The sequence below is a fragment of the Leiobunum rupestre genome, chromosome 4 (genome assembly GCF_980474605.1).
Source record: "Leiobunum rupestre chromosome 4, qqLeiRupe1.1.hap1, whole genome shotgun sequence".
NCBI classification, from domain to species: domain Eukaryota; kingdom Metazoa; phylum Arthropoda; class Arachnida; order Opiliones; family Sclerosomatidae; genus Leiobunum; species Leiobunum rupestre.
The window spans coordinates 72,206,468-72,218,993 of NC_143387.1; the positions used below are offsets into that span (position 1 = coordinate 72,206,468).

General features: G+C 37.4%; 1 protein-coding gene across 3 annotated transcripts in view; it reads left to right on the top strand.

The window, feature by feature from the left end:
* The window catches only part of kmr (pleckstrin homology domain-containing family A member kramer), a 73,153-nt gene that overhangs the window by 21,501 nt on the left and 39,126 nt on the right, over positions 1-12,526 (top strand). For all 3 annotated transcript variants that reach the window (XM_090174185.1, XM_090174186.1, XM_090174187.1), the window contains exon 2: positions 4,834-4,986. In XM_090174185.1, coding sequence (XP_090030311.1) covers positions 4,834-4,986 — 153 coding nt within the window. The remainder of the gene's footprint in view (positions 1-4,833; positions 4,987-12,526) is intronic.

Genomic DNA, 12,526 nt, shown 5'->3' on the forward strand with positions numbered 1-12,526 from the left:
TCAGCTCGATTGGTTTCGAGAAACGCGTCTCTTGATTCAGCTCGATTGGTTTCGAGAAACGCGTCTCTTGATTCAGCTCGATTGGTTTCGAGAAACGCGTCTCTTGATTCAGCTCGATTGGTTTCGAGAAACGCGTCTCTTGATTCAGCTCGATTGGTTTCGAGAAACGCGTCTCTTGATTCAGCTCGATTTGTTTCGAGAAACGCGTCTCGATTGAGCTCGATTTGTTTCGAGAAACGCGTCTTGATTCAGCTCAATCTGTTTCGAGAAACGCGTCTCGTTTCAGCTCAATTTGTTTCGAGAAACGCGTCTCGATTCAGCTCGATTTGTTTCGAGAAACGCGTCTCGATTGAGCTCGATTTGTTGCGAGAAACGCGTCTTGATTGAGCTCGATTTGTTGCGAGAAACGCGTCTCGATTCAGCTCAATTTGTTGCGAGAAACGCGTCTCGATTCAGCTCAATTTGTTTCGAGAAACGCGTCTTGATTGAGCTCGATTTGTTGCGAGAAACGCGTCTCGATTCAGCTCAATTTGTTGCGAGAAACTCGTCTCGATTCAGCTCAATTTGTTTCGAGAAACGCGTCTCGATTCAGCTCGATTGGTTTCGAGAAACCCGTCTCGATTCAGCTCGATTTGTTTCGAGAAACGCGTCTCGATTGAGCTCGATTTGTTTCGAGAAACGCGTCTCGATTGAGCTCGATTTGTTTCGAGAAACGCGTCTTGATTGAGCTCGATTTGTTGCGAGAAACGCGTCTCGATTCAGCTCAATTTGTTGCGAGAAACGCGTCTCGATTCAGCTCGATTGGTTTCGAGAAACGCGTCTCTTGATTCAGCTCGATTTGTTTCGAGAAACGCGTCTCGATTCAGCTCGATTGGTTTCGAGAAACGCGTCTCTTGATTCAGCTCGATTGGTTTCGAGAAACGCGTCTCTTGATTCAGCTCGATTTGTTGCGAGAAACGCGTCTCGATTCAGCTCAATTTGTTGCGAGAAACGCGTCTCGATTCAGCTCAATTTGTTTCGAGAAACGCGTCTCGATTCAGCTCAATTTGTTTCGAGAAACGCGTCTCGATTCAGCTCAATTTGTTGCGAGAAACGCGTCTCGATTCAGCTCAATTTGTTTCGAGAAACGCGTCTTGATTGAGCTCGATTTGTTGCGAGAAACGCGTCTCGATTCAGCTCAATTTGTTGCGAGAAACGCGTCTCGATTCAGCTCAATTTGTTTCGAGAAACGCGTCTCGATTCAGCTCAATTTGTTTCGAGAAACGCGTCTCGATTCAGCTCAATTTGTTTCGAGAAACGCGTCTCGATTCAGCTCAATTTGTTTCGAGAAACGCGTCTCGATTCAGCTCAATTTGTTTCGAGAAACGCGTCTTGATCAGCTCGATTGGTGTCGAGAAACGCGTCTCGATTCAGCTCACTTGGCTTCGAGAAACGCGTCTTTATTCAGCTCGATTGGTTTCGAGAAACGCGTCTCGATTCAGCTTAATTTGTTTCGAGAAACGCGTCTCGATTCAGCTCAATTTGTTTCGAGAAACGCCTCTTGATTCAGCTCGATTGATTTCGAAAAACGCGTCTTGATTCAGCTCGATTGGTTTCGAGAAATATTGATTAATTTTGATGTTTGAATATTCATTCATGATTTATTTTCCAAGAAATGTATCACGTCCCAAGCTAATAACACAAGCAGTATAGATGATGATGGGATCTACTCTGTAAGAGCTATCTTGCATACTTCTGGTATTATAAATCTATTATTTTGGGATTTTAATTCATATTTCGAAATGAGGGATACCTTTGACCCTGCACTACGCATTTTGCAGGGCCTTTAAATCCCCAATTACCCCCAAATCTAATCTCTAACTTTTAGAGTAAAGGGGGTGTAGCGTTTAAAAGGTTAAGCTAACGCCGGGAAAGGAATAGGAATAACGTGTAGGAGTATTACCATAAGTAACATGAATGCTAGTAGTAGAATCACTGCTAGGTTAGTTTCATGGCGAAATCGCGTTTAGGGGATGTTTATAATTGTCAATTTTGCGTTCCGATTTCGTTATTTATCATTATTTTTCCTAACGTAAACGTTAGTTTTACTGTTGATAGTTTCAATTTTAATTAAGCCTCGGCTGATGATTCTTCAACGATTTTTCGTACAGCGTTACCTGACAGTTCCAAAGACCAGTAACCGTTCACGAGGAAAGTTCTCAGTCCTTAGCCACGTAATAATAATAATAATAATAATATGAAGTGTCGTACTTATTTTAAACATGTTACTTATGGTATTATCATAAGTCTATAATATTGTTCCATAAATTTGTCACTTTGGGGAATATTTTACTGAGAGCTAGTAACGGAGTGACGTCATCACAAGAGGAAAATCTCCCCCTGTCAAAGACTACGTGTGACGCGTTAGCGAGCGGACGCAAAACGGCAACGAAGCCCGTAATGCAGTCTGTCTTGTAAATAGCTCTTAGTAAAACTTTTGAGTGTGAAGAATAAGAAGTGTCACACTTAAGTTAAATATTATACATTTATGGTATTACTTAAAGTTGCGTAAAATCTACACACGTACACGTTTTATGTCTCGGGCTTAACTTCTTCCAATATTTCGGAGACGATTTAAAAAAAAATAAAAAATCCCCCCACCCGAAATGGGTTTTCTTTTTGCGTTTTTGGCAAATTTCTTTTTAAAGAGCATTTGATTCCCTTTTGAATAAATGGCCTCTCCTTCACTTTCGAAATTAACTTTTTTCCGCCTTTTTAATATTTCAAGTAGTTTTTATACCGCGTTTATCGAACATTTTTGAGGGTAGGGGGATTTCTTTTTATCGTGTATTTCCCAAGCTCTAGAATAATCTTTCCAAAATTTTAATATGTTTTCGTGGGAAAACTGATTTCTTCCATATAATCCCTTTCTGGAATAAACCCAATCATAAAAGGATTAAAAAAAATTCATATTTTCGCCTCAAAATTGTTTTTAACACTAGGTCACCGATTTGAAGATTTTGCAGTGCTGCCACACGTAAGGGGAAATATCTGGAAACTTTTAAAATAGACCTTAAAGGTCGGTAAATTTTACGAATTTTGTAAAAGGGCATTAAATTTTATTATACTTCTGTGATAAATTGTGATTATTACTTAGTTCCTTAATCAGCGTTCGTACTACACCTGGATAACCTGGTTAAGTCAGGGATTTCCAAATTGGGGGGAAAGTCAGGGATTTAAATAATAAACTAAAAAGTCAGGGATTTAAATAATATACTTAAAAAGTCAGGGGTTTTATCAGTCAACAAACTTTGCATCGCGGAGAATATTCCTAAAATAGTTGGCGAAATATTAAGTATTTTTCGAGAGAGAACTCAGTATGCGCAAGAATGTATTAAAGTTACAAAGAATATTGGACGACAGGATTCTGATTCCCATCCTCGCAGCCTTTGTAGCTTAAATTCGTCCGCTTTCCCATTCAAGTTTGCTATATGGTATGACCTTGAATGCGCCTTAAATGCAGACGAACTTTCTCCACAAACGCTGTGAGGATGGTACCAGGGGTTAATGCTATGCTGAAATATTCTTAATAACTTCAATACATTCTTGGTATGAGGTTATAAAATATTAAAATTATTATATTAAGTTTGTGATGTTTATAAAAATTTGTTTCACTTTGTACTTTTACGTTTGAAAACATGAAAATTACCGGGAATATTACTAAAAAGGTCAGGGGTATTGCCACAAATTGGTCGGGGATAACCTGGATAAGTCAGGGATTTGAAATCCGGAAATTTCGTACGAAACCTTTTAATAGTTCTGTTCATTTTTAAACGTAATTTTAACGTTGCAATAACAGTTGACGTTCATTTATTAACTTCTGATAAAAGTAAAATAAAAAGTAGAAAATTGTCTAATTTTGGCCTTGAAATGGTCAGGAGAAACGGGAGAAATTTGAACATGAAAATATTGTTTCAACCGTGTTTACATTTTAGCTAATTAGCCTAACTGATTAACAACACCAAGTTGAAGTAAATTTATTAACTTCTGATAAAAGTGAAATATAAATTTGAAAATTGTAATTTTGACCTTGAAAAGTCGGACAAAATATCTAAAAAAAATTTTGTTGAAACGTAGCCTGACAATTGTTCTAAAATATAAGTTGAAGTAAATTCATTAGCATCTGATAAAAGTGAAATATAAAGTAAAAAAAATTGTCTATTTTTGGCCTTGTGAAGGTCGTGGGAAATCTCTAAAGATGGTCAGGGAAAAGTCGGGGAATTCGAATTTAAAAATATAGTGGCAACCCTGTTTTAGATAAAAGTACGCGATATCAAAAGCAAAACATACTTTGTTTTGTCTTAGATTATATACCGAGCCGCTTCTTTATAAAACTTTTCGGAAACCCATAAACTTTGACGTAGCTAAAGACTTATTTTTAGACGCGAAATAGATTTTCCCTCGCGTGGAAGCTGCCAGATAACGTGTAAAAATTTAGATGTATTTGCAAAGCGAGCTAAAGACGGGGGGAGGGAAATCTGCCAAAAAGTGACAGGGGTGGCCGACATTTTGGGGGCACGAAGTTTGGAAGGGGGCGGGAAGCGACAACGTAAAGTTTTGTACCTCTCTCTCTCTTTGGGGAGAAGTTATCAAACTGGTCCCCCAAGACTAGTTCCAGCCAAATATGTTAACTCAGTCTTTGCCTCTCCGCCCTTGCTTGGAAAATTGTAAAAATCAGTGCAAGAAATGCTGAAAAAGAAACTGTTATAGAAGTCATTGTAGCGTTTCATTCTTGGGGAGCCTTAGCGAAATGAAATCTGTTTAAATCTTTTTTGTGGTGCGTGTTTTATTTAGGCAGAGTAACGGCGATTGTTACGGATCAGTTCATCCCGTCGTCAGCGAACCCGAGTCTCGTCGACGGAGGAGCGCTTCGTCCTTCGCCGCGTCGGACACCGCCAGCGAAACCGCGCTCACGCCGCCCAGCCCGACCGATGCCTTCTTGCAAAGGTTAGTGTTAAGCCTTTGTCTATCTTTTTTGCGTCCTGCTTTGGTTGCGAATGATTTTGGAATGATAGCGCGTTGTTTGATAGTTAAAAATTTACTGTAATGTTTCTGATCTACCATTAATTGACGGGTAGGTTCTATTAATTCAAAATGATTCAAAAGTGTCTTATGAACCGCCCCCTAAAACTATTCCTAAACTAACCGAACAGTGGTACCAAAAGGACCATCTATTTTGAGATATGACAAATGGTGGCTCATAATGGCAAACATTTTGCTAATAATAATTACAAATTGCGGAATGTATGTACGATAAAACCACTAATTCCAATTAAAATTTCTAAATCTTTTTTTTTAAATATAATAATAAAAAAAGTGCAACACAAAAGCATAAAAGTCTGACATTTAGAACTAGTTTTTTTAAATTGAGCAAAAAATATATTGTCCCCTGTTTCAATTATTTGTCATCTGATTTTTTCCACATACGTACCAAAATCAAATACAACACAGTGATTAATTAATGATCAACCGATTATTAATTTCAAAACAATTTGAAATTAATAATCGGTTGATCATTAATTTCTAAATGTTTTTAATAAGTCGGGGAATTTCCAGAATTTGTAAAAACAGTTAATTTATATTTATCTTGGGAAAGTTTTTTTAAGGTAATTTTACTAGTGTAATGTGATAAATTTAGGTTGTAATTCCAATGCTTCCATAATACCCCTTTTTATTTAAAACATAACCTTTATACTAAAGTATAAAACTTTTGATAATAGTAAAACGAAAAGTAAAAAATTATCTAAGTTCGACATTAAAATGGCAAGGGAAAAATCGGGGAATTCGAATCTGTAACTGTGGCAACCCTGCTTGACTATTTAATAATTTCATAAACAGGAAATTGAAAGTTTAGAAACAAGTTTTAATGGCTCAGTTTATATTATGGTTGATTTTTTTATCTCTTTTCACTCTGACCTAAATAGTTTCATAAAAAGAGATATCTCCAGATTTCTCTCAGATTACGAATTTCTTCTCCCAATATTTCTTGACCATATCCAATAACTGAACTACATAATCTGTCAATTATTTTCGGGGGTATAGAGGTGATTATTTCGGTCGGTGTGACCGCGCGAGGCTCGAGAGAAATGCCCACTGAGTGGCGCTACTAGCCAAAACGGGGGATTCTTCCAAGTTTGTTGACTCTTTGATGGTTCAACTAAAAGCGAAAAAACTTGTAGGTCCCAGGTTCGGATTCCCCCTTTCTGCCGAAGGGGATTACCAGCTCTTTCTCTTAATATTATTTATACCCCTACATTTTTCATCTCCATCTTCATTTATTTTAGCTACTTTTAGCAAATTCTTATTAAATTTGCCATAAGTACACAACAACCATAAGTATGACAATATTATACCGACGCTATTTTTTTAAATAATAGTAAATTTCGCCAATTATAGTTTCAGCTAATGAACGGCTGACGCGAGCCATTGCGTTATATCATAAGTAACGTAATATCCATAAGTATGACACTTACTATTCTCAAAAAGCAATTTTTTTAAATGATAGAATGTTTCGCAAATAAAGCTTTAGCTTTTAAACGGGTAAAAAAGTATTTCGTTATATCATAAGTAACATTATACCCATAAGTATGACACTTAATTTCTTCCTAAGCAATTTTGATGAAATGATAGTCCGTATCGCCAATTATAGTTTCAGCTTATACGAAACCACCGTGTTATGACCGTAAGAATCACTTACAAGGAGACGACCCGAGGTGTAACACACTGATTTGGTTCAAACTCGGGGGTTTGGTAGACCTTCATGTAACTTGAAAAACCCTAAAAAAATTAAAATTTTTTGAAATGCTAAAAATAGAAAATATAATTGATTAAAATTTTTACAGAGGTTACCCTTAAAATTGGTCAGATTCCCATGTTATATTCAATGGGAAAATTTCCTATTTGTTTTGTCAAAAAATTTTTGGGTTGCCATTCCAAAACGGTTGCTTATGGAGCCATTTCCCTTTAGGGTGTTTCAAGTAACATGAAGGTCTACCAAACCCCCGAGTTTGAACAAAATCGGTGTGTTACACCTCGGGTCGTCTCCTTGTTAGTATTAACTCAACGCTGTTCTTAAAAGTATGACGATTAGATTTTTCCCCAACGCTATTTTTAAAATGATAGTCTGTTTCGCCGATTGTAGTTTCATCTTATAAACGGGTGAAAGAAGCCATTGTGTTATATCTTAAAGCAACAGTCGGCTCTATCATTGCCACCTGTATTATGATAAGGCCGTAGTTATTAGAGATGGCAATGAATCTATCTATCTAACGACTTTACTGAAGCTAAAATTCAAAATAGCGAAACGATAACGTCGTCAGAGAACCATTGTAGAGTATTATAATTAGACAACTTATACCCTACTTAGTGGACTTTAACCTAAATTATACAGGGCCGCCGAGAGCGGACCCGGGCCCCGGTAAAATATATATTCCGGGCCCAAAAGAGAGCCTTTAGTACTGTACATAGCTATATTCTTTCTGAGATAAAACGGTGAAGTATACCTGGATTGTTCAAACCCGGGCCCCTAGGCTGAACGGGCGCCGGTAAATTGTACCGGCTTCCCCCCTCTCTTGTCGGGCCTGAAATTATATATCCAATATTATATAAAATATATTGTTAAAATTTACTCTAATTTAAGTTATCGTCAAATTTACAAACTAGTCAAATCCACGCGAGGGGTACTTTTAGGTCCCGCCTTTTGGGTCAAAATGTAGCGTAAGCATCTTGTTTTGATTTCGAGGCTAGCGACATCTGTTGAAAAAAAGGGTTACTTCACGTCGAGCCGACACTTGCTTTAAGTCACGTAATTTTTGATATTGACAGGTACTGATGCTTTCTAAATCGCCGTCGGCAGCCTTGTTTTATAGAGCAGCCAAGACTTATCTGAAATTTGAAACGCTTTCGAAAGTTAAAATATTGATAAATTATCAAATCGGAACGTATAATTGACTATTCTAAACATCTCCTTCGTTTCTGAAAGTAGAGGGTTCGTACACGACCTGGAAAAGTCAGGGAATTTGAAAACGTTTCCAAAAAGTCGGGGAATTTGAGAATGTTTCCAAAAGGTCAGGGAATTTGAAAATGTTTCCAAAAGGTCACGGAATTTGAAAATGTTTCCAAAAGGTAGGGAATTTGAGAATGTTTCCAAAAGGTCAGGGAAAAGTCAGGGAATTTGAAAACGTTTCCAAAAGGTCAGGGAATTTGAGAATGTTTCCAAAAGGTCAGGGAATTTGAAAATGTTTCCAAAAGGTCAGGGAATTTGAGAATGTTTCCAAAAGGTCAGGGAAAAGTCAGGGAATTTGAAAATGTTTCCAAAAGGTCCGGGAATTTGAGAATGTTTCCAAAAGGTCAGGGAATTTGAAAATGTTTCCAAAAGGTCCGGGAATTTGAGAATGTTTCCAAAAGGTCAGGGAAAAGTCAGGGAATTTGAAAGCGTTTCCAAAAGGTCAGGGAATTTGAAAGCGTTTCCAAAAGGTCAGGGAATTTGAGAATGTTTCCAAAAGGTCAGGGAAAAGTCAGGGAATTTGAAAATGTTCCCAAAAGGTCAGGGAATTTGAAAAGGTTTCCAAAAGGTCAGGGAATTTGAAAACGTTTCCAAAAGGTCAGGGAATTTGAGAATGTTTCCAAAAGGTCAGGGAATTTGAAAATGTTTCCAAAAGGTCAGGGAATTTGAGAATCTTTCCAAAAGGTCAGGGAAAAGTCAGAGAATTTGAAAGCGTTTCCAAAAGGTCAGGGAATTTGAGAATGTTTCCAAAAGGTCAGGGAATTTGAGAATGTTTCCAAAAGGTCAGGGAATTTGAGAATCTTTCCAAAAGGTCAGGGAATTTGAAAAGGTTTCCAAAAGGTCAGGGAAAAGTCAGGGAATTTGAAAACGTTTCCAAAAGGTCAGGGAATTTGAGAATGTTTCCAAAAGGTCAGGGAATTTGAAAATGTTTCCAAAAGGTCAGGGAATTTGAGAATCTTTCCAAAAGGTCAGGGAAAAGTCAGAGAATTTGAAAGCGTTTCCAAAAGGTCAGGGAATTTGAGAATGTTTCCAAAAGGTCAGGGAATTTGAGAATGTTTCCAAAAGGTCAGGGAATTTGAGAATCTTTCCAAAAGGTCAGGGAATTTGAAAAGGTTTCCAAAAGGTCAGGGAAAAGTCAGGGAATTTGAAAACGTTTCCAAAAGGTCAGGGAATTTGAGAATGTTTCCAAAAGGTCAGGGAATTTGAAAATGTTTCCAAAAGGTCAGGGAATAGAATCTTTCCAAAAGGTCAGGGAAAAGTCAGGGAATTTGAAAGCGTTTCCAAAAGGTCAGGGAATTTGAGAATGTTTCCAAAAGGTCAGGGAAAAGTCAGGGAATTTGAAAATGTTCCCAAAAGGTCAGGGAATTTGAAAAGGTTTCCAAAAGGTCAGGGAAAAGTCAGGGAATTTGAAAACGTTTCCAAAAGGTCAGGGAATTTGAGAATGTTTCCAAAAGGTCAGGGAATTTGAAAATGTTTCCAAAAGGTCAGGGAATTTGAGAATCTTTCCAAAAGGTCAGGGAAAAGTCAGAGAATTTGAAAGCGTTTCCAAAAGGTCAGGGAATTTGAGAATGTTTCCAAAAGGTCAGGGAATTTGAGAATGTTTCCAAAAGGTCAGGGAATTTGAGAATGTTTCCAAAAGGTCAGGGAATTTGAGAATGTTTCCAAAAGGTCAGGGAATTTGAGAATCTTTCCAAAAGGTCAGGGAATTTGAAAAGGTTTCCAAAAGGTCAGGGAAAAGTCAGGGAATTTGAAAACGTTTCCAAAAGGTCAGGGAATTTGAGAATGTTTCCAAAAGGTCAGGGAATTTGAAAATGTTTCCAAAAGGTCAGGGAATTTGAGAATCTTTCCAAAAGGTCAGGGAAAAGTCAGGGAATTTGAAAGCGTTTCCAAAAGGTCAGGGAATTTGAGAATGTTTCCAAAAGGTCAGGGAAAAGTCAGGGAATTTGAAAATGTTCCCAAAAGGTCAGGGAAAAGTCAGGGAATTTGAAAAGGTTTCCAAAAGGTCAGGGAATTTGAAAACGTTTCCAAAAGGTCAGGGAATTTGAATATGTTTCCAAAAGGTCAGGGAATTTGAGAATGTTTCCAAAGGGTCAGGGAATTTGAAAATGTTTCCAAAAGGTCAGGGAAAAGTCAGGGAATCTTAAAGGTTTCCAAAAGGTCAGGGAATCTTAAAGGTTTCCAAAAGGTCAGGGAATTTGAAAATGACTCCAAAAAAATCAGGCAAATAAATTTTTGAAAGAAAATATTTTTCAAGATTTTTACCTCAAAACATTCATTTATTCTACAAAAATGGTCAGGGAATATTTGGCAATTTTGTAAGGGAAAACCTGGAAATGTTTGGGGGTTTGATTCCGGAAATTTTGTAGTTATTTTGGAATTTGAGAACTAAACGCATTTTTATCGCCATCAAACTAACCTGGAAGTAATTTTGCCATTTTGTCGGAGGGTTCAGGACGACTTTTCTGTTCCGAAACTTTCGATTGCGACAGATTGTCAATTAGCGAAATCGTTCAATGTCATACTTAAGTTTTAATGTTACTTGTAACTTGTTATGTTACGAATAGTTCTTTATCGTTTGAATATGGTGAAATAAATTCAAATTTTTCTGAGAATTATGGGAGCATTTTACCCAGGATTCTTTGAAATTTTCCAGCAATATCGTCGGCTTAGTGTTAGTTTGTTTTGAAATCGGTACGGTATTATCGTACAAAATATTAAATTAATATAGATGAAGTTGGAATTTGTAGCTATGCCTAGGTGTTAAAGGGAGGAAAGAAATCTCATTTACACATTCCAAACATGAGAAAGCGAAACAAATTGCATTTAAAATGTAAATAATAGGTATAATTGCTATTTCTATGTAGATTTGTTATTACCTCGTTTGTCTCTCCATCACGTGTGGAAATCGTAAATGTATCTAAACTGATTAAGCCATTCCGATAACTTACGGAGCAACGATTTAAACGGTCCGAGCTAAGCAGACGGAAATGGCGAAAATGTTGATACCCATAATACCTAATAATAATAATAATAATCAGCTAGGCTAATACCCTTGGCACCACCTAAGGCCCAAGTCATCGAGCGACGTTTAAAGCCATTAATTTAGGTGGCCGGGTTACAATGCGTAGGAGAGTGGTGGCAAGCCCCGCGAGCCAACAGCTCCCTACACTAACTATTACCGTTATCCTCTACAAGTTTTTATGGAAGGGGAAACCGAAGAGCGAATCTCCAATAGGTGGCGTATTTCAAATGATAAAGAACTATTACCTGAAAATCTGGTTTTTCCGCGTCCCTTTAATGTTATTGTTTAAAGATTCAGTGACCCTTCAAAGTTCATTCGGTCCGATTATTCGAAGTCGGTGTAAACTGCCACCACTACCAAAGGCAGGGAATTTTCGGTTTCCGCCGGAAGTCTAGTTCGCTAGATGAAGTGATCGCTCTGAATATTAGATTAGAGGTGGTTGCCACAGTACCCGGTAAACCTGTAAAAGTCGGGGAATTTGAATATGGGTCTAAATGTCGGGGAATTTAAAAAAATAGTATGAATGTCAGGGAATTTTAGGAAAGAGTATGAAAGTTACGGAATTTTAAGAAAGAGTATGAAAGTCAGGGAATTTTAAGAAAGACTATGAAAGTCACGGAATTTTAAGAAAGAGTATGAAAGTTACGGAATTTTAAGAAAGAGTATGAAAGTCAGGAAATTTTAAGAAAGACTATGAAAGTCACGGAGTTTTAAGAAAGACTATGAAAGTCACGGAATTTTAAGAAAGAGTATGAAAGTCGGGGCTCTTTAAGAAAGAGTATGAAAGTCAGGGCTCTTTAAGAAAGAGTATGAAAGTCAGGGCTCTTTAAGAAAGAGTATGAAAGTCAGGGCTCTTTAAGAAAGAGTATGAAAGTCAGGGAATTTTAAGAAAGAGTATGAAAGTCAGGGCTCTTTAAGAAAGAGTATGAAAGTCAGGGCTCTTTAAGAAAGAGTATGAAAGTCAGGGCTCTTTAAGAAAGAGTATGAAAGTCAGGGCTCTTTAAGAAAGAGTATGAAAGTCAGGGCTCTTTAAGAAAGAGTATGAAAGTCAGGGCTCTTTAAGAAAGAGTATGAAAGTCAGGGAATTTTAAGAAAGAGTATGAAAGTCAGGGCTCTTTAAGAAAGAGTATGAAAGTCAGGGCTCTTTAAGAAAGAGTATGAAAGTCAGGGCTCTTTAAGAAAGAGTATGAAAGTCAGGGCTCTTTAAGAAAGAGTATGAAAGTCAGGGCTCTTTAAGAAAGAGTATGAAAGTCAGGGAATTTTAAGAAAGAGTATGAAAGTCAGGGCTCTTTAAGAAAGAGTATGAAAGTCAGGGCTCTTTAAGAAAGAGTATGCAAGTCAGGGCTCTTTAAGAAAGAGTATGCAAGTCAGGGCTCTTTAAGAAAGAGTATGAAAGTCAGGGCTCTTTAAGAAAGAGTATGAAAGTCAGGGCTCTTTAAGAAAGAGTATGAAAGTCAGGG